General features: G+C 28.9%; 1 protein-coding gene across 1 annotated transcript; it reads right to left on the bottom strand.

Moving 5' to 3' along the window:
- Window positions 1-4,198: 4,198 nt before the first annotated feature.
- On the bottom strand, window positions 4,199-22,948 carry LOC123291652 (transmembrane protease serine 9-like). The gene is made up of 12 exons (XM_044872012.1): window positions 22,889-22,948; window positions 18,433-18,523; window positions 17,694-17,856; window positions 17,370-17,614; window positions 17,090-17,295; window positions 14,990-15,047; window positions 14,408-14,547; window positions 5,628-5,814; window positions 4,959-5,121; window positions 4,694-4,902; window positions 4,384-4,635; window positions 4,199-4,320 (listed from the first exon to the last, which is right to left on the bottom strand). The coding sequence occupies exons 1-12, from the start codon at window positions 22,946-22,948 to the stop codon at window positions 4,199-4,201; spliced, it is 1,896 nt and encodes a 631-aa protein (XP_044727947.1).
- Window positions 22,949-23,535: the final 587 nt, after the last annotated feature.

Here is a 23,535-nt window from a genome sequence, read left to right on the forward strand (position 1 = left end):
TATAATTCATAATATCCTTTATTTCGAATCTCATAAGTACCAAACGATAGAGGAAGTGTACAACAAGCCTGCAGAATGGTGTATGGGTCTACAAAACTCAAGTAGTTCTTCGAAAAATTGTAGTGCCCAGAAATTAATCCCTCTTTTTCTTTCTAAGTAGAACAGAGCAGATCATTCAAGAAAAATATATTTATTTAATAACAGACTCAAAAACCCCCACAATATATACACTTTAACTTTCTTCGTTGGTTTATTTAAATTACGCAGTTCCGCATCTCTAAAATTCATACAACCAACTTCCCCAACTTCACCCCCGTTCGATACGAAACTCTTGGGCAACTTTTTATAAATGTAGTTCATTTTTCTGTTCCAAATCCTTATGGATGTTATTAACTTTATTTTTGTTGTATTTTCAAAGTGAAAACCATTTTTCTTATTATTCCTCCTCGGTATTAATAAGTGCAAGCTTGGAATTACCAAGTTTTTCTCGATAACTTCTTAAGCGTATCTGTTAAAAATCGTTAGATGCAGAGCCTTTGCCCCTTTCATTCAAAATTCTATCTCATACTTGTCAACGCTTTTAAATATATTAAGATATTCTTCATTCGTAGAAATCTCCAAAAAAATCATCTAATGGAATATTGAGAGATATTTCTTTTGAAATTTAGAGTCAAGATTTTTGAGAATTTTATTTGAAATAGTAGAAAAATTGACAAACTTATAACTTTGACAATTTACGTTATTTTTCATTCTTTCACTTACCTTTCACAACATATTTAACGAGATGCTAACATTTTTGGGAGTTAATTAATTTCTCTATTGCTAAGTATACCGAAAATGAATTAACTTACTTAATGAACGAGACAAGACTCAAATAAAGGGAGATTATCATTGAAATAGATTCAATTATTACTAAAATTTATTATCGAATGAAAACATACTGCCTTGACAATATTACAACTAGAAATAGTTAAATGTATCTATACGATATAATATCATTTAATTCAATTATCTATTATCAATTATCAGAAGTTTCGATTCTAAACAGCATGAACTAATTAATTGCTTTCTCAAATAAAATGAGTTAATATCGTATATAAACATAAAGTTATCTTGTACATTCGTTACTGTCTAAAATTTTGGAGGAAATGTGACTTAAAAAAAATCATTATCATTATTGATTGCTCGCATATCGTTGGTGTTCCTCGGATATGGCCGTAATATGACGGCAACTCATTGAATACAGAGGTAGGCAGAGGTAGCACCGTAAGATGATATTTTTATTTTCAATTCATTTTTCTTCCATAAGTAACCGTCGTATTTTATAGCCGCTAAATAACGCTTCCGCTCTTCGAGACAGCCTCGGCTTAAAGGTATTCGTAAAGTTGCAGTATAGGGTATTTATGTTGAGAAAATCAATAATGACGACAGGCAGTCAATATGTCAATTTAATTTGTCAGTTCATAAATGCACTTTAACAGTATTATTGTAAATTACTGTCATTTATAAATATACATCTATTTATTCAACTAATATTGGAACTCAGTTTAAGCAACGAATGTTGAAACTCAGATTTTGTCACACGGTAGATCTCTTTTAAGACACAGTACAGCAAAATGATTGTCCCATTTCTTGGGATTCTAAATTTCAGTCATCATATATAACGTCATCGATATCAAACTAAAATTAGAAAATTGTTACTGCATTATGCATGTGTTCTGCTAAAATTTATTCCAGCACATTTATTATGAGTACATTATTGATTTTACAACGTGTTTCAACAAGTAGCTGCTTGTGACTTTGTGAGATAAAACCTCATAATGTTGAATGAACTAATTTTCATCTATATGCAAACATTATAGTTTTAATGTAGTTAACATTGCCTATAATCACTAAGACTGTATAATATCTACTTTGTCAATAAAAGCTTTAAAACGTATTATGTTTGTATTACTAAGAGGTTTTCTATAATAATAATATAATATGCTGTTTTCTACGAACTGCTTGCGAAAACAAAGAATCTTTGAATGTCTGTCAGACAAAACTGAATACTAAAAAATGGTGTTAAAATCGTTTTAGATGATTGTTTACTAAAATAATAAGATTGTAGGTATATTTTAAAAGACAAAAATGGTGTTGATTATGTATATATTAAAACATAAACATGTTTTATGGAATGACCTTGATAATGACCCTCATTGTATGCGTTAAAAAAAAACTTCATTCAGAAGAAAACCGGTCTCAATGGCTAAATATATATGCTAATTAGTTACGTTTTGTATATTATTATTAAAGTAATATTGGTCATTGGCTTCATTTCGAAAAATTCCCAAAGAAACTTGCATTTAAATTTCTTACAACACATTTTTCTTAATACGAAAAAGTAATCTGTACGAAATACACAAAATTCTTAAATTTGGAGGGTGGAGGTGAGAAAAACTGTATCGGCCTTTATCTCCGAAATCGTTTATTTTAAAAATGGTAATAACCATTATTGTAGATTTTAACCATTATTTTAGGACCGAAAATATCGCGTTTTTCGAAGTTAATTTCTCGGGAGAATTATTTTAAATTTAAAACTCATATGATTGCGCTATTAATATTCCATTTTATTTACTTTAATCATTTATTAACCCCTTTAAAAATGACTAATGTAAACACCTATGTACATCATTATAATTGTTTCAATGATGAAAGGTATTATCATATTTAAACATTATCATAATGATTATCATTATTTTACACTTGAAAAATTATATCTCTATTATCATTATCATTAACATCATGATGGTACAAGAAGTCATTGGCCGTTTAGATTTTTTTTTTCATATATGTATTAAAAAATAATTAAATATATCTGAATTCACGTAAACTGAGCATTTTTTAAAATGCTTTTTGATAGTCCTATTTTCTTCCGATAATTTCCGCAGAAAAACCTTCGCCTTTCGGTGATGAAACGTGTTAACTTGAATTCATTGAACTTCGTTGAAAATGCATGATTTAAACTCCTCGTACGAATTTGCTTTTAATAAATACTTGGATCGTCCATAGCGGTAAGTGAAAAAGCTTAAGTTGGCTTTCATTCAGATCACAACTTTTGGGTTATTGATACGATGTCAGCTCCCATATAAGGATCCCATACAATTCGAGCTGGTTTTAATTATCAAACCTTACTTACTCGTTTAAAAAAGTCCCAAATACAAGCTTAGAAGGGAAAAAAAGTTCTGTAAGATAGTTATTTGATAATGAAATAATAAATCTACAAACAAGGTCCTATGCACCTATAGGAAAAAAATGCCTTACTTACTATCCGCTTACTTTTTATGTATAATGCTTATTTACGTATAGCTTATCTAGTGTTTGTAAAGCTTACTTGTAATAAATCGTTACTTTCTCCATAAATGATGTATCAATAATTATTAATTATACGATTAATTTAATGTGAATGATTTATGAATAGCCGATTTACAATATTTTAAGTCTCTAAAATTTTCTATAATATTATCGGTAAACTTGCTTCTCTTATCTGTAAAAACTTTAAAAATGCTAAATAAAAATACCACTTTTACTTAGAATTAATTAAGATATCTTAGGGAGGACTATTTTTCTGACAAGTCTTGAAAAAATAGTCCATATGAGCATGTGTCACAAATTCCTTTGTTTTCTGCTTAATCATTAATTTACTGCTTTGTCGAAAGGGAGAAAATTTCGAGCATTTGTTATAGGTTCAAAGTGTTTATAGTTGTATGTCATGTAAGCCTTCTTAGTCAGGAACCTTTTTCATCTTTTTTTTAGTGTAAGGAAGCCATCCCTTTTTTGGGAGAAGAAAACAAACGCAAAACGAAAATAAATTTATTAAAACAATAAATAATTATAACTAAAATCTAAAATAAATTACTAAAATGTTTTTACAAGTTAGTCATTTGGCTAATCAAGAAAGGACAACTTCACTTATCTTGAACAAGTTAGACACCTCATGTCCTTCTTAATATTTGGGAAAATTACTTCTGAATTACCATCGAAATGGTTCTTAACTTGATATTTTCATAGAATTTACTAAAAAAGTTTTTCATTCGAAGGTAAGTACACATTTCTCATGACATCCCATGATTACGTTGTTTTGGGTTGGAATTTTTTATCAATTTCAAGTTTAATGAATATTGCACATAATCAAGCTGTTTTAAGGTGAACAATAATTTTAATTAACGCAAAGACACGTGTCTTGTAAATTATTTTCAACCCAACTCAAATATCTTGTCAAACGTGTATAAACACCCGGATATCCTGGTCTTCCACAACCCACACCCCATGACACAATACCTAAAACATATTAATTTACATTGAAGTACCGCTTCCATTATTTTTGTTCCACCATATACATACCAACAATTTCGTATCTCCCATCAATATTAATTAGCAGTGGTCCACCACTATCGCCTTGACATGAATCCATTTTCCCTTTACCTGCACATAGCATATTGGCTGTAATTCGAGACGCACGATATTTCATTGCTTTACATTGCGCTTGAGTCCATATTGGGACTTGAACTTCACGTACAATACCAGGTAACATTCCACCCTCCGAAGTACGACCCCAACCTACAACTGTTCCTTCATATCCCGACGGTTCCCGATCTAAACCAATGAGAGTTTTATCAAATCAAATTTAAAATGTTGAAAGTTTGTACGTTACCTGGAGGTGGCAAACATATTGGTCGAATATTTTTAGTGAATGTAATTGGTTTACGTAGCTTCAACAATGCAATGTCATGATTGTAAGTATTTGTATCGAAATTTCGATGTCGAATTACCGCAGAGACTGCTCGCATTTTAGCTGGAGCTTCAGTTGTAACCGTTTGATCGTGATCACCCAGAATTATACGTATTTTAGATCGTTTCAATCTATAAAAAAAAAATTGGATTACTTGTCGAAAAACAGAAATTCAAAAAAAACCTACCTTCGCACGCAATGGGCTGCGGTTAGGACATAATCACTGGTTAATAACGATGCTCCGCAATGAAAAACTCCATCGTAAACTAGCCTTGCGATCCATGGATATCGGTTCACGCCTGTTGGTTGGCCACCCACAATACGATTTTCTTGATTTGTTGTTCCACACTCTGCAGTTACTTTTAATTCATGAGATTATTTGAATAAAATAAAATAGCTCACTTCTCACTTTCACTATACAGGATAAATCAAGAGGAATACCACAAAGCCACAAAGTACATGAACAGAAATTCAGAAATTGTCTTATTAATGTTCCAGATATTGGTGCATTCCTCTCAGCTTACCCAGAAAAATCTAGGATTTCCTCTTAGTACCGTTAAGTAATCATGGAGACAATATCCTCCATGTGCACCTGTGGTGCTACAATTCCAAACTTATTTTGACAATAATAAGCAAGGCAAATTTCACAGCCGAGGCATATGTGTATTATGATAATAATGAGAAATTTGCCTTATCCATACTTTTTTTAACATTATACGTCCCTTAAATGACTTACTAAAGTAAATCATGCGCATGACGCCCTTAAAATTGATTTTAGTTCATCAAAAACAACTTTATAAATGTGATTATTCCTATTAATTTGCGATTACGAATTAAAGGAGTTTTGTCAACTTACCACATGTACAGTTCTTTAGCCTGGCACTATTTGAACCTGAAGAAGAATCATCATCATCACTTGAGTCAATTCCAAATATCAAATCAAATAGAAATTTTCCATTCCTTTTGTGACTGGATTGACTTCGATTGTTTTTGGACGAATTTTTGGTAACATCATAATTTTTCCAATACCATTGATTACTAAACTAACCGAAATTGTATTAATTAAATTTTCAAAAATCCTGAATCCATAAAGTTAATAAATTCGTTTTTTTTTTTTTGCAAATTTGATCCGATCCTATTGAAATCCACTAATTTTGGGTCATTCTTTTCAGCTGTGATGTAAATTTTTTGCTAGCTATCCATTATGTGCTTAATTGCGTGACCAGGACTCTACATTCTTGAAATCTATTACAGTTAGGTAAATTTTGATCAAAAATTTGAAAAGTATAACCCAAATTTGGTAGGATTACATACTTGGTTTATCAAAAGTGGATTAAATTTGGATGTGATAGAGCAAAATTAGTAGGATTACATACTTGCAGGTTCACTAATATGATACTTTTTGATACATTTTATTGAACAGCGAATATATTAATAATAATTACAATTTTAATCCAATTTTGTTTATATTACTCTGTATTATTTACTTTATTTATTATCAACAAAATTTTGATTTTGAAGGTTAATCAGTTCCTTATGCAAAATACCCCAGTATTATTTGGGAGAGTAATGAGAGGGAAATCAATACTTTTATTTGATACTCTATCATTGGAATAAATTTAAAAAGTTTATCACATAATGGACTCTTTAAGGTAAAATGCCAAGATAATGGCAACTCTCCCCCATTTTGCCTTTACTCTTATGTTAAATACTATCATTATACGAATTTTCATCAAAATCATTAGAACTGATCCCGATATATATAAGGCGCAACCTAAATACTTGCCACCGGCGTTATAAAAACGAAAATAGTAAAGAATCTTTATGGTTCTTAACCATTAAATATGCACAATACGATAATAATTGTAAAACAATGATTTTTTTTCTGTATTAAAAAAGGTAATTATGTTGATGTAAAAGAAATGAAAACAAAATTATTGCTCTGTAAATGGTTATTTAATTTAAAATGGCCTACATTTCTTTACTATAGCAATTTATTATAATGAATAAAAAATAAATAAAAAAATAAAAACATTTTAATCAAATGAGTCGTACCTAGTTTAATTTCTCTATATCATATATAACAATTCATTATAGATGTATATCGTAATAAGTGTATGTATACTTATAATTAATTAATTAAATTATGATTATAAATACAGAGTGGCACTCATATATCTTAGCATAAATAAGGGAATCAAGTTGGCTTGATTTGTCTCATATATCTTACCATAAATAAGGGAATCGAAGTAATTATAGTGGATCGAAAGTTGGCTTGATTTGTTTCAGGACTGTGACAATTATTATCTTATAATTATACTACATGACGCTACTGCATACATTTTATGGAAAAATTTTGTTTTCCGAGTTTTCTTTTTGTCGAAATCGAAAGATCTGATCCCGAAATGGTTAGAATACAATAGTTGCTCGTTTAAATTTATAAGATTAAAACGCAAAATATACCTAAATGAGTATATTTAACGTTTCATTTCGAAGCGAATCTGTATATATTTGGAAAAATACCCATCCTATCGCTAAGTGAGCTGAATTTATGTGTTTTGGGTTCTAATAATCTGGAAAATCCAAAACCATTTATTTTGCTCATCGTATACGATTTTAGTCGATATTTCAGAAACTTTAATCTCCAATGAACCCGATTTAAAGTGTTTTTCGTTAACATCACTGTTAACTGATGTACATAGAGGTAACTTTTTTGAACTTGGAAGAATCTTTACGAATAAGATACCTAATGATTTCATTTCTACACCAAAGCTTAATTAATTGGTTTTTCTTTGGCAAGGAGAAGCAATGGTCTTGGACACGCGCTTTTATTTTTTAATTTTATTGGAATAAGTTTTTAAACAGTAGGACATCCTGTTTAATTTTTATTGTACATTTATCTTTTAAACAAATTACTTCTGTTCTTTTTTTTTTTCGTATAAACGGTAATTATAACTTTGAAAAAGAAAACCGTATTAATTCGAATTATATTTTCATTTGGAAAGTAATAAAAACTTAATTAAAACATGAGTACGTATGCAAATGATTTATAAATTTTTAATGGATTTTTTTTTATTCGGGGAAATTTTATACAAATTGTATACTGTTTTTTATTAAAAGTAAAACATTAATTTTTTTATTTGTATAGATTTTTAGTATTATTATTTATTTACTTTTACAAAAAACAGTATTTTGGTATTTTTGGAAATAGTTACAACTGTTATAGCTTATCTATGATGAACATTGCCTATACCTCTGTATAACATCAATTTATTAAATGTTTTTATATACCACCATAGATAGTTTGATAAGAACAAATTTCTAACGCTCTTGAACGGTTCTTCTTAATTTTACTTTAATCCATTTATAAATAAAAAGCAAAAAATTCTTTACATTGAATCTAAATGCATTTTATTTCAAAATGCTATTCTTTCAAATTGATTTAATATTTGTTAAAAAACGATAAAATTGCAAAACACTTATTAAATTAGATAATATAAATCTTAAATTCTTTGAAATCGTCAAAATAAAAGTAAAATTTAAAACTTTCATTATACAAATCCTTGGAATTGAAAATAACATACTTTTAATCTTAATGAATACGAATGATGCTTGATGAATTATAAAATAATTCATCAAGCGTGTCCTTTTGATGAATCATTCATCAAAAGGGTCACTGTTTAAACAAATTTTGGTCAAAAATATAATAGGTGAACGTTTTACGGGAAAAAAAGCATAACGTCTTCCCCTTTATGTTATTTAAAACATTTGTATGAATTTGGAGCACACCGAAGACTACTGTTACATGTATCTAAGATGAGTGCTATTGGGAGAAAACACTGTCGTTTGCAGGGAAATAAGCTACAGTGATTATTGGAGACTTTCACGCTAAAAGTTATAAATGTCTCAAAATTTATAACTAAGTGCAGAATTAAATCGAATGTCAAGGAGTCAGATCGTGATCCTTTCTGCTATGTAGTTTTACTGTGAAAAAATGTTTTTAAGTAAAAGTTATTAATGTTATCATAATTATAGTCAAAGAAATCTGGACTACCCGCAAATCACTTGAGTTTAAATTTTAGTTTTATTGAGAAAAAAAATGTATAATATAATTTATATGGAAAAAAAAACTATTCAAAAAATTTTGACCACCTAATATCTACTTGCTGTAAAATCCCAAAAGAAATCATATTTTCCCTATTATATTCTTCTTAAAACACCTTGGAATTACCATAACCGTATAAAATAATTAAGATCAAAGAACTTTTACTATAAACAAATACTCACTTTTGTTATATTATTATCCAATAATAAATTATCGATATTCGAAGATTGATTTAATTGAACTTCAATTGAAAAATGTAATAACACAGAACAATAAATTAAGAGTATCAATCTAGAACAATGAATACCCATAATTTATCCAAACTTATCAATAACCAAAAAACGACATTCAAAAACAATTATGGTTCATAAAAAAACAGCACTCATTAAACAAATTAACAACATACTTCACCATTCACAAAATTAAGACTAAACTTAAAAAATTGGTCCCCAAAAAGAATTTTATTTTTTTTAATAAGAAGGTAAATAATAAAATAATATTTTTTTATGTTTGTTCGTTGGGTTGCTTTCACCAACAAAACTCGTGCGCTGATTGAATTTCAGAAGAAAGTTAATTTATAAAAGAAATATTAACACATATTTATAATAACGATACAAGAATACCAATACATTATAAAATTCCCCCCTTGAATAATGTGTCCCCCTACAACACTTTCTACAAAGGTAGTTATATAGTCACGGCTGTTTACGTATATAATGCTCTTGGTATAGGTAATACAATCGTATCAAGTTCACGGTAACACAAGCATTTAGATCGTTTATACAAATGATTGGGTCAAGGTTTATAGGTCGTAGTATTATCGTCACATGCTGTTACGTTTTTGTGTTATGCTATATTTATTTCCTTTCAACAACCAGAAATTTTTCATTAAATCCATCATCACTCGCGATTGGAACATTTTGCTCAGCCTCGATTTAAAACATAAATTACTTTTATTTTTCAAATATGGCTATAACTTGTTCTATCTTCATTTTTTTCAAGTCCTGCAGAACGACTTTTTCGTTCGAAACCCCCCCCCTCCCACCGCCACCAAAATCAGGGCATGTAGACATTTTCTACCCCCATACCCCTCAGGGTCCTAAGATGATCAGATTTTGAAGACAATGGACATGGAATTGTATTAACGTATACTAGAAGTCGGGGTTTTTAATTTTACTTATACTATATGTTGGCAGGCTAATGTGGTTACCCTCTGAGGAAAGATTAGGCCTTCCGATCTGGAATAACTACCGAATGTTTAAATAGTACAATTAGAACCAAAATAAATACCAAGATTGTTCTCATTACTTTTCAGATTGCTTAAATACACACAGTTATTGGCGTTTCTGTATATAATACTAAGGCAGAACCCTTTGTAGTGCCTGTATCTACTGACAAAAATATCCGATCCCTAAAACTACGATATACATTTTCTTTCACTACCATTTTTCAATAACTTGTCAGTAGACGGAACGATACTTTGGGAAAAAGTAGAGAAATTACAAATTTGGAATAAATCTCTTAAAGAATATGAAGAATCGAGTCAGTTTGAGACAAGTTATGGATAAGCCTCTGGCTTTAACTCTAGGGATAACGTATAAGATAATTACTTTTAAATAATTCGCTTTTTGGAATTTTGGCATTTTGTGAATTAATGTCACTTTAATTATTAGTTTAATGTACAGAACCAAACCAAATTAAAAATAAAAAATACTTAAAAATAGATAGCGGTTTAATTAAAAAAAAAAGTAACGGTTATGTGTGAAATAAATTTATTAGCACAGTAAATAAAAGATTCATGAAGTGTGACTGTGAATTGTACCCCAAATTTGTCAAAAGAAATCAATTTTTAATGAATGTTCAAAAATAGAAATTGTCATCTTCTTGTAAAAATCTTTAATTTTTCTAAAGAAAATTTAATTATAATGTATTAAATTTAAAAAGAAAAGATTAATCAGAAAAAACAATAAACTTTGATGATTATTATTAATAAAATTAAAATTTGATATCCGGTAGCACTCTTGCTATTTACCACGCATAAGCAACATACAATACAATGAAGATTTGCCAATTATGTATTAAATACACTCAGCCTCAAAAATTAATAGTCTTGAAATAAAATAATTAAATTTCTGATGTTTTTGTTAATACATAAAATCATTAATAAGTCAAATAAAAAATTTGTTGGTAAAATAAAATAATAAAGGATACGCAACGGAGGCTGTTAGACTTTCACACACTTACGCCGTAAGGTACAAGGTCGAAAATAGAACTGAAAAGATCTCAAAGCAAAACCAAATATGGGGGCGACAAGCAAAAATTACTCGTTATAATATTATTGTGGGAATGCATAGTATAAATAACAGTATTTTGTCGATTTTAACACCAGCTTTACTGTCCTCCTTTAGACTGTAATACGGTCTTCCGACTCGGGGCTCGCTGCGGACCAATTTTGATGATATTTTGTGTGTATGTTCAAGTGGATCCGATGATGGTTTAGATTCACAATTCCGCACAAAAAAAATAAATTTCATCAAATGGTGGGAGCACAAATAAATAATATTTTTGAGGTATTGTAAAGTAATATGCGATCGACGCAGAAAGCTTCATTGCCGAAGGCTGAATAAATAGGAGTAAAATTTGGGCTTTGCGGATGATGAAGTTAAACCGTTAAAAATGCCCATATACAAACTTTATCTTGGTATGAAAATGTAACCGAAAAATATGGTAATCTACTTCAACTAAACATATCTTTCTATTTTTGAGACGTGCTGTAATTCTTAAAACGTAGCATAATAATTTGGTATCCAAATTTGCACTCAAATGAACATAAATTTGTTTGTTTGTTTTGAATGAATGCTTCGTGTCCTAATAAAATTAATTAACAATTATTTAAGGGGTACTACTACTAAAAAAAAAAACAAAGGTTACTGGGAAAAGAACAGTTTTATAGGATCCTCAATAAATGTAATATTGAAGAGATTTCTTAAGCGTTGTTTATATTGTTTCAAGCAAATTAGGGATTTGCTTCAAAGTTGAAAATAAGGTACCAGTAATTTCAACCCTAAGTCTAAAATTGCCTTGGTACTCGAACTACCATAAGTATCAACTTTGTGTTTTAAGGGGGTATTCTGGTCAAGAAGCCGAAATTGTGGACATTTTTCGAACTAAGATTATAAAAAATGGAAAAAATTTTTGTAGAAAATCAAACTTATTAATAATTTGTCATTAACTTATTACCAAGTAGAAACGAAAACGAAGCGCATAAATAGTAAAATTAGTTTTAATTGCTTTACAGTAGTGTAGTATGCCCTTAATATAAAAAATAATAATAATAATAATAAATTAATAATTTATAATACGCAAATTATTTTTATACATTTGCTAAAAAATCTGAAAAGAATTTTTTTTAAATTTATATTCTCGGAGAATTTAGGAAACTTCAATTAAAAATAGTATTTCAAAAAGGCGTGGTTATTCGGTATTTTTATTATTTTTATTACCTACAGTTTTTAGAAATTTTTGGATAATTCTTATTTATATTTATTTGTATAAAATTCTTTAATTTATTGTTTCCTAAACAACATTTTCGTTTTATGTACATATAAAACTTCCGGGAAAAAATCTACAAGATGATGAAAATCGTATCAAAATCATTTGCTCGGATTAGTAGGAGGTTGCGAATAAATCGACATATAGTTGAGCAGGGCGGCTTCCTTCTCTATCGTGTAATAATTATCTGGTTCAAGTTATTGTTTATGTTGTAAATATAATTAAAACACCAAGCCAAACTAGCTCAAATCCAGATCCAAGAACTTTTAAGAATACTTTATATTTGTCTTTTTCGTGGATATATTCTTCTTCTTTTCTCTTACATAAACGTTATGATTAATTCTTGTAAGTGAATGGATTTCATCCTACGAAAGTGCATAAAAAATTCCATTCTTTAGGACTTAGGACCTCTTGGAGACATTTGCTTGTCAGAAAATAAATTCACAATTTTGCCGTAGTAAAATTACATCTTTTGCGTAGCTTTTTTATAAACGTCCCAGTGTCATTTTAAAATTTTAATACATTGGTATTTTAAAATGCTTCATATTTTGTTTTATTAAATTTAGTAGGTATTTAATGAAATAAAAATAATAAAGCCGGATTTAAAACTTTAAGTATTAATAAAGTCTTTGCTTTTTAGTAAATCTTCATTGAAGTAGCTCCCACACAGATTAGGATCATATGCAGAAAAAAAAATACTTTTAATCATAAAATTTGCATATAATATATATTTGAAGTGAAAACAAAATGAATATTTTAGTGACACTAAATATTTTTAAAAACTTAAATCTAAATATCACATTTTCATATTAAAAACTATATTCATACAATAATTAATTTTTAAAAATCGTTTTTTTTTTTAAAGGTGAGGTGAAAATTTAATATATACTTTTTGGTCAACTATATTACTTACAAAGTGTTCAAAAAATAGTAATACATTTCAAATAACGAATCAAGGTGGTGAATTTATTTCGAATAAAGAGTAAATTGAGATCAAAAAATAAACCTGACTTTAATTTTATTATACTAAGTCAACTAGAACGCGATTAATTTTTTATTGATTTAAGAATTTTTACAATGTATGATTTTTTCGTATCACATTGTATGGTTTCATCGAGCAGGTTACACTTGGGCAATCCAGCCATGAAAAAGGCTAATTGACTCAGTCTAAGCTTATCAGCCGTTGTCCAAACCTCAATTAATATAATAAACCAAGCCTGAGTTCCCAATCTTTGCCCCAGCCTTGAATAAGGCTAACCCCAAGTGTTGTTTTGCTAACCTTTTCCCAAACTTTAACCGTACCTGATAATTTTTTGTTCATTTTTATTCATAAAATTTTACTGTTTTGATAGTGGAGGAAATAGACAAGACAATAAAAGCGTCAGAGATACAGCAAGAATTACGTGTTCGAACCCAAAGTTTGCAACAGCTTTGTTCAAATCCAGAACTGACAGAGCTTAGAACACATTAGAAAGAACTAAAAATGAAACCATTAAATACGGCTAGTGGGTACAACCACAGCCTTTTTTTACTTACATTCGGGTTTTGGAAAGAACGGTTACCCTCAAACACAAGAAATTCAAACTCAACGTGTAGATGAAATAAACACAATAATTTCATACCATTGAGTTGTGCTTTACTTTTAGATGAAACACGTAATAATAATTCAAAAGCGGAATAAACAAATCTTAATTTTAGTCCACCGATTTTTAGTCTCCCTCATACTTTTAGTCCACCGATTTCTTGAACAATTTGCAAATAAAATATTTTTTTAAACATATCACTAATCTAAAGTAATTTACTGGCATAAATTTTATAAATTAATTTGACTAGAATATCCACAATAATTATTCATTCATTATTATGGCAATTTACGGCACTATATTAAATGAACAAATAAAACTTTTAAAAAGGCACTGATTGAATAGCGTAGCGTATTTTGGTTTCCGAAAAAATTATCGTTTTAAATGAATATTTTATTCTTCTTCATAAGGATATTTCGGCGGGCATAAACATTCACCATTCAAAGATTCATGTAGCCAATCCAAGTAATTGGCAACTCGTGTATATATACCTGGATAATTGGGCCGGGCACATCCACGACCCCAAGACACAACACCTAAAAACAATTTATTCAAAATTAGTAGTTTACACGAAAATTGCTCTTGAGATAAAAACTAGGAAAACTGTCGCCATTATAAAATACTAGAGGAGCAAATATAGCGCAGTACATTAAAATGTAAAATGAAGAAGGTATCTTTTGTCTTTTCATTCAATGAAAAAATTAGTCTAACAGGTATGGATTACATTTTTTAACTCGGGGCACTGACATCTTAGCATTAAAATTCAATACTTAATGCTTACTTCGAGAGAAATATTTCTCGAGATTATTTTTACCGCCTGAAAGTTCGTAGCCTGTTTGTAATCGTTGCTTCCAAACGCCTGTTTACTTAAGAAGTTTACTTAAGAGACCTGAAGTCTACTTCAACATTTTGAATGCTATAGATGCTCGGGATTATACTCAAGGTAAAACAAATGAGAAACAAAACATCAATACTAACCAACAATTTCCAAAGAACCGCTATTGCCCAACAAATGCATGGGCCCACCGCTGTCACCCTGTAAAAGATTAAAATCGAATTAAGAGATCTACAACAACGAAATGCAATTTGGTTAATTGACCAGCAGCTAACAAATGCAACTTATTAAATAATACGAAGATAATAATTCAATTAATTTCAATATTTTTAAACATTAATCATTCTGAATATAAGTGCAAAGATAAATATACACAACTTTCAATACCCAAAAACATCAAACATTATAAAAATATTAATAAATTATATTATTTTGTCTACAGTGTCTGCAATTATTATTTAATAATCGAAATTTGTAATGTTTGATGTGATATAAAAATAATAGATTTGAAAAATCGTCAAAATTTATAATTTACGGGAAAAAATAGATTTATAAAAATAGTTATGGCAAAAATGGGTCTAAGGAAAAATGGTGCTAAAATACGTGGACGCTTGAGAAAAAAGAATTAGAAAAAAAAACCGAGAAAGATGATCTCAGAAAAATTAGTAAATATCGATACCGGAAAAATTATAAATGGAAAAAATAGGTCTCGTTATTACTTTCAATTTTTCATTTGTATGGAAAATTTATTCGAATATTGACTCACTGATCCATGGGTTTGCCATGCCTTTAATGGAGTCGAGTTAGCACGGATCTGTGGGTGTTTTGGCTTTTTGGCTAACTCTGTGATCGCGTTCCCACACTTATCCACGGATTGATAATACTTTTAATGGGTTTTTTTTCGTTCAAGGCGTGGTGCTACAGTTTCGTACTCATACCGTTCACTCTTGTAGCCAACATTGTCCATTGGATGAATTGTCATGACAATTAACGACTCTATTTTTAATGGGTCTGTTTTTCCGGATTCTAATTATTCCTGAATCTATTTTTCTTCAGTCTGTTTTTTATTGGTATATGCTTTATTGGGTCTATTTTTTTCAGTGACATAAATTGTATATAAATTAGCAAACACAATAAGGTTTCAAGGACTCATAACATAAAATATATGGACGGCAAATATCCATCATAAGCAATCCTAAGTGAGCTTCTAGTGCGCTGTGCTCATATACATTTGACAAATCACCCTGAAAGAAGCCACTATGTTTGCTTCTACATACATAAGATGTTTTTAACTACATTAAAAATGAAGGAATTCTAAAAATCATTTAAGAAATGGTATTGCAATCTGTGTAAATCTCTTTATCAATATTATTGCAAGATACAATAAATTGAAGACACTGTATACATATATAAATTAACATACGAAATATATCAAATTGATTAAGATATTTTTATAGAATGTAATAAAATACTTGGCAGATTCATTTATGAATGGTACAGAATGTATCAAAAATAAATTAAAAAATGTATAGTAAATTTCTTTAAAAAATCTCTGGATTCTGCAGATTATCATTTCAGATTATCAAGGTTAGGGTTTCATTCTGATAGCAAGTTTCAGAAATGCAATCACAGAAGGTTAAAGTGAGTTTAACAATAGTTGAATGGGGACGGACCTCAAACAAAAACTTCTCGCGTTTTTAGGTAAATAAGGTACTACAGGTAATAAACAAAATAAAAATGTTACATTAATTGTTATTAGTTTGTAATAATCCAAGAGTTCCAGAACTTGACAATATCTTTCTCAAAATCTGTTCTAAATTTGATTTGATCGTATTGAGTTCAAAGCCTTAAGCTATTTCAAGATAATCTGAAAAGTAGTTTAAATAAAAACAGTTTATGAAACTAAGACGTTTTTGCATTCATCAGAATTCAAGCTTTGTTCAATTGTCAGAAATTCATTTTAGCCAATTATTTTTTATACATTCTGTATACAATGCTAAACAGAATAAAATATGCATTACTTTATTTCAAATCACTTAAAAAATAAGCTAATGTTAATTAAATTGCAAACATCAGAAAACTTTCAATTTCTCGTTAATTAGCGACAGTAGTGAAGAGCTATTGCAAAAAACTTTAAGTAATCATTTTCTTTTCAACTTTAATATTTAAGTGGAAGTATACTTTGTGAAAGCGAATAAGTAAATAGTTATAGCATAGTACAGTAAAACCACTGTATATATTACCTGGCATGCATCTTTTTTTCCATCATGATAGCCTGCACAAATCATATTTTCCGTAATACGCCGTCGACCATAACCAGCATCTAAACATTGTTGTCGCGACCATATTGGTACAGAAACTTTACGTAACAGATTTGAAGCTGGCTTACTTTCTTCAACGCGTCCCCAACCGGTAACCAATCCTAATCGACTTGTATAATTTGCTCCAGCTGAAAAATATATAATTCATTGAAATTGATGCATTTTGAAGTTGACTTGAAATTTTGACACCTCCCATACTTACCTCGCGGTGGCAAACAAACTGGTTGTAATGTTTCGCTAAACTCGACTGGAGCATCCAATTCCAGGACAGCAATATCGTTATTAAATGTAAATATATTAAAATCAGAATGAGTTTTTACGGATTTAATTTTCCGTTCCATAGGAGAACTTATTCGAATCGATCCAACAGATTCAGCTCCAGTATCCTTTTGATCCGTTTCTATGTAATGTTTACCGAGCGTTATTTCAATGCCATCCAAATCAAATCTAGATAAAATATACAAAAAGTAAAAAACGTTAATTCGATTATCATGGGAGAAAATGAATGCGAGTTTAAATGTTTTACCCGTCAATACAATGTGCGGCTGTTAACAAATGTCGTCGAGTAATTAGCGAAGCTCCACAGTATAATTTTCCATGTCGACTTATCCCAGCCATCCATGGGAATTCGTGAACTTTTGTAACATTACCACCAACTATTCGCATATGTCGACTATTTAATCCACACACTAAAACAAAGATGTCTTTTATGTTTATGTCAGTACTCGCATTATGAGCATTTTGCTCACGCTCGATTTAAAATATAAATAACTTTTGTTTTTCAAGTGGTTTATGTGGTTGAACAAAAATCTAGAAAATACAATCGCAAATTTTCGAAAATTTCGAAAACCAAAAGCTTTTTCGAAGCCATATTTGTGTTGGTTACTATTAAGAGCTCCTCATCCTTTACTCTTTTCCACTTTTTTCTAGAATGTTCTACGTTATAAAGCCATTAAACTAGACATACAATTGAATGAATTAATTAATTACTGTTATATTTTAAATCAAATCTGGCCAACCCGATTGGACCTCATATCATTTACATATGGTTGCATGATCAGATTTTTAGAATTTTGTCAACATAAAAAAAAACTTTTAAAAAACATGTGCCTCCAAGTATTTCTATGAATAATTTATTAAATCTTTCCTAGAAAAATTCATTAAATACTTATTTTTTCTGATTTATTTATTTTTTTAATAGTCCAATATATTAATTAAAAGTTTTGATAATAATTAAAATAATATTATTAAATATTACGTCTTACCACAATCACAGTCTTTTGCAAATTTTGGTAATTGGCCATAATTAACATCGGAAATACGTATCTTTGGTTTTCTGTATGTATTGTAGGCTTCCTAAAACAAATATTTTATTGATATAAATCGAAATTTTTCTTCTGGAAAAACAAACTCATTGCATTATCGAAATCATTACATTAGAAAAATATTCAAAAATAATTATGGAATCACTGTGATCTAAAAAATATGGATCTGAAAAACTTCTATTTTTTCTTCATTTATTTAAAAAAATTGTTGATAGATAGAAATCAATATGCAAATTTTGGATAAATGAATAAGAGGTAAATGGGGTAGTCAGATTTATTTTTCTTATTTTCATCTTAATATATAAATTTAATCGCCAATTAAAAATAGACTCAAAATTTTTTTGTATAAATTTTACTAAATTTTTCTTCAAAAAACCCAAAAAGGTACTTGTTTATTTAAACGGGTCCAAAATAAAAACAAATAAAGAAAAGTTAATTCAATAGGTAGGTTTTTTTTTGTACAAATATTTAAATTAATAGTTTACAATTTTATTTCACTTCCATAATTTACAAACGTTTGTGGATGTTTTTAATACTGCTAATAGTCTGACAGAAAGATATCGTAAAATGCTTCACCCGATCAAGTTTCAATTTTATAGACTATTTTCATTCATAATAATCTTCTTGTCTCTAGATCTAAGCAGTTCAAAGCTCCTGTAAGAATTTTCCACAAACATTTTTCAGATCATTTCGATGAAAAATGGGTAGATACGATAAAAGGAATATGTATATTACTACTCGTATTAGCGGCTTTAAGAAAGACTGACCGGTGTGTCAGGTTTGCCAGGGCGCCGCGAGTGTCAGCTCAACTTAGCCACTTAATTTGAAAACCTACCGATTCAAAGGAAAACTAAAGTTTATTAGGCAAAAAGGTTTGTCAAAATCTGTATTAGGCAAATAGGTTTCGAAACTATTGATCGGGCGAAGAGACTACCGATGAACTAATAACTTTAAAAAAAAGTTTGACGCCGAGTTTTTTAGATGCAAAAATGGAATTTATTATTTAACATTAAAAAAAATCAAAATAAGGAATGCTAACTAATGCGACATTGTTCTGTACCGTAAGAAAAGTTAACGGTCAACTTTAATTCTGATATCTAACGGAGATTTATTATGCGCTGAAATTTTAGGTTTGCAACACTATCTCCAAAATAGTCAGGCAACACCAATTCAAGCATTAAACTTTATCGAAAAGGCACTGTCTTCAAGAGTTCCCAATCACAACATCTGTTAACAATACCAGTGACTACTTGCGGTCTACATTGTCTCAAACAGTATTAGCTAGTTTGACCGCGATGTCCATTGAAAATTAAGTTGATAAAAAGCCTAGATTTTGCCAGTCCTATCAGAGAGTTTCCTAACAAAAAACCCAGGAAAATAAAATTATAATGGGTTTTTATATTGTTTTAAATGTTTGATGACATTACTGACAGGTAGCTTGTTTCTATAAAGTCAATGAAAATATGGTACAAATTCGAAATATGTATAATCAAATGAAGTACAACTAAAAGGGCCCCAAATGCATGACTCGCCTTAGCCACCTAGGCCGGCCCTGGCTATAAGGTCCTATGTGTTTTATTAAAATTAAAAATTTGGTAAAATTTTTTAACCATTGAAGTAATTATAATAAGAGATTTTTCTTTCAAATTCTTGTGCAAAATTTATTACACAATTATTTAATATAGATTTGCACATAACATTTTTAACTGCGCAGTATTTTTTTTTTAAATTATTGTATTTAATTTAAAAATTATTATTTATTAAATTTTACTTTCACTGAAAAATATTATGTCGTTAATTATTATTATGTTTTTAATAAAAAAAGATCCGTTTTGTTTATTGATGAAGCTTAAATTATAATATGAAAACAATAATTATGAAATAATTATGATTTTTTTAAAATTTAATCTCGTGATTAATTGTAATCAAAACTTCTTTTTTTTTTTATTCATTTATAATTTTCAAAATCATTAAAATTTTATTATTACAATAATATAATAATAAAGAATCTGTAAGACGTATTTTGATAGTAGAAATTATATGCCAGGAGGTTAATAAAAAAAAGGCAATTAACGTAACTTCTCCATTTGGGAATATCCAAAGGCTTGTTTTTTGGTATATAGCAACGAGGGAGACACAAAAATCACACAAAAATTTCACAGAAATGTCTGTGTTATTTTAATACATATAAACAAACTAAAAACTCAAACAGTTTTATAGACAAGAATTACAAATTTTGGGAAATTTTAAAATTCAAGCTAGTTTATTTAAAGAAATGTTGATAAAATGTGGACTTTAATTTTTTGTTTACATATTTACATTAAAAATGTAATGCCAAGTTTGAATAGTTTTTTTCTTACAAGGTTTTATTTAGCTTAAAATGTACGTATGTTTGTTTGGGTGGTTATGTAATGTTTATTTTACCATCGCTTCCACCATATTCGATATAAATCTATATTACTTATTAGATTTATTAGTTTTGAAATGAAATATTTAAATAAAACATTATTTTTAAAGGACAAGCTTCTATTGTACTTAAAAGTAGAAAATTATTTTTTTATGAGTCATTCATGCATGACTTTCTTTTTGAAAGCTTTGATGCGCCTCGAATCATCCTCGATATTTTAAATTGAGCGCCTCTAGCTTTTAAAATTGTCATGTATAAGTAACTCATGAAAACACTTATTTTCTACTATTTAGCACATTAAAAAGCTTGTCCCTTAAAAAACATTTTTTATTAAAATTTATTTTGTCATATTTCCACCGAAAATATAAACTTATTCACTGTATCCAAGGCTGACGGACAGGAAGAAATTCCCATAGGAATAACCACTTTTTCAACGTTTTTAAAGTTTTGCTCATCTCTTCGGACCTTTCAAATTGATCTAGAAGGATGAAAATCGATATATAGGTTGGGGTAGAGCTTTTGTCAATTTCATCTTAACAGCAGTGTAGAAATGTCATCGATTTTCGCGGATTTTGAAACTTTGCGCGCCTATACAATCTTTCCAAATTGAAGAATGTAGGTATGTAGATTGTGATAGGGTCAAAAGGGTGCCTTGTGGGTGTATCAAATTCCCAGCAACACTTTCCTCAATTTTACATGAAAAATTAAGCAAGATGGTTGAAAGAAAGTCCCCTTTACCAACCCTTTTATGTTAATATTTCATTTGTTCAAAAACATGAAAAGGCAATATCATTTCAATTGGAATCATTTAATTATAAAGAAGCATTCAATCTCAGTATACAAACGAAATTCCGAAACGTTCTTTAAACTTAAGCTTCTGATGCTTTTTCAATTTCAAAATAAAATTTGAGTACAGAATACATGATGGGACTACCGGTATGCGTTCATTTCTCCATGCACATATATGTACCTATCACAATCATTTTTGGCGGCAAATTCATTTAGTTTATGGTACACTCACTGTCAGAAAAAGTGCCACAGTTAAAACGAGCATTTTTTGTGACATTGAGTATACATGCTTTTTGAAAAAGCCTTAAGATAGTACTATCGGTAATAGATTTTGCATTCAGAATTTAATGAAACTTGGCATAGTTGTCCATTATTATATCATAATTAACCAGTTTAATTTTTAGGGGCCTTTAGAGAACTGAAAATCTGAACGTCCAGTTTTGTGAAATAAAATAAAATCTGTGATTTCCCATAAGGATCAATGTTAAAATATCTTTAAAATATCTTTTTTTCAGTTCTCTGAAGGCCCTTAAAAATTTAACTGGTTAATTATGATATAATAATGGACAACTATATGCCAAGATTCATTAAATTTTAAATTCTGAATGCAAAATCTATTACCGATAGTACTACCTTAAGATTTTTTTAACGCCAAACTAAACAAAAAACCTTATCCAAAGCTGAGGGAGCCTTAAAAATTTTTCCATGGTTTTCTTTGGAGATAAATTTTTTACTCTCATTCGAAAAGTGAGCTAAATAATCATATTTTTTGGGAGGTTTCGAACCGATTAAGTAAAATTAAGCTACTGATAAAATCTCTATTTAAAATGAATTTATAATTTAAGCCAGAATATACAGGATAGAAACTGTTATTTTTGAATTTTCATCGAAAATTTGTCGAATAATTTAAATAATTTTTTGAACACAATTTAAACAAACACAAATATTTATATACAAAATCGGTCCACTGTATATTTCGAACAATTCAATAATAACGCCACAAATAAAACTAAAAATTTTTTTAAAATATTTCTGAACATAAATGACACATTTATGACCTAAAAACTTAATTGATAACATACATATAAAGACGTTTATTACTTAATACAAAAATTATTATCAAACAATGACACTAATTTAGAAAAAACATAATTATTATAAATTTCAAACATAATTAATTTTTAGGTATCTAAAACTTACCGTTATGGTTACAACTAAACACATAACAATGAAACAATATTTATGTAATTTTTTAATCATTTTTTTCTAATTTAAAAATAAAAAAAAACTTTAAAAAATTCGGGCCCAAAACCAAAAATTTAAAAAAAAATTCACAAACACACAAAAACTTAATTCGAGAACTTTTTCATAAAAAAAATTTGTTCACACTTGTAAATAACAAATTTTCCTGAATTGTTGACAACTTTAAATTATAAAAAAATAATAATTTGTACTTTAATATTTATATTTTATGTTCAGTTATTTAAATGATTATTCATTTTGTATTAAATGGTTGCAGTTTTATTTCAGAAGTGACACCATAGAATCAGAGGTGGGGTAATTCACCTTGGCAAAAATAATTTTTTTTTTTTAAGAGTATTATTTTTTATTATACCATGCATATATGTAATATGCAAGGTATACTAAGTTTAGTCGCAAGTTTGTAACGCTTAAAAATATTGATACTACGAAAAAAATTTTGGTATAGGTGTTCATAGAATCACCTAATTTGTCCATTTCCAGTTGTCTGTCCGTGTATCCGTCTGTCTAGCAACACGATAACTCGAAAACGAAAAGAGATATATCAAGATGAAAGTTTTATAGCGTAAATAGGACGTAAAAAGTGA

This window comes from Chrysoperla carnea, chromosome 2 (genome assembly GCF_905475395.1).
Source record: "Chrysoperla carnea chromosome 2, inChrCarn1.1, whole genome shotgun sequence".
In the NCBI taxonomy this organism is placed as follows: Eukaryota; Metazoa; Arthropoda; class Insecta; order Neuroptera; family Chrysopidae; genus Chrysoperla; species Chrysoperla carnea.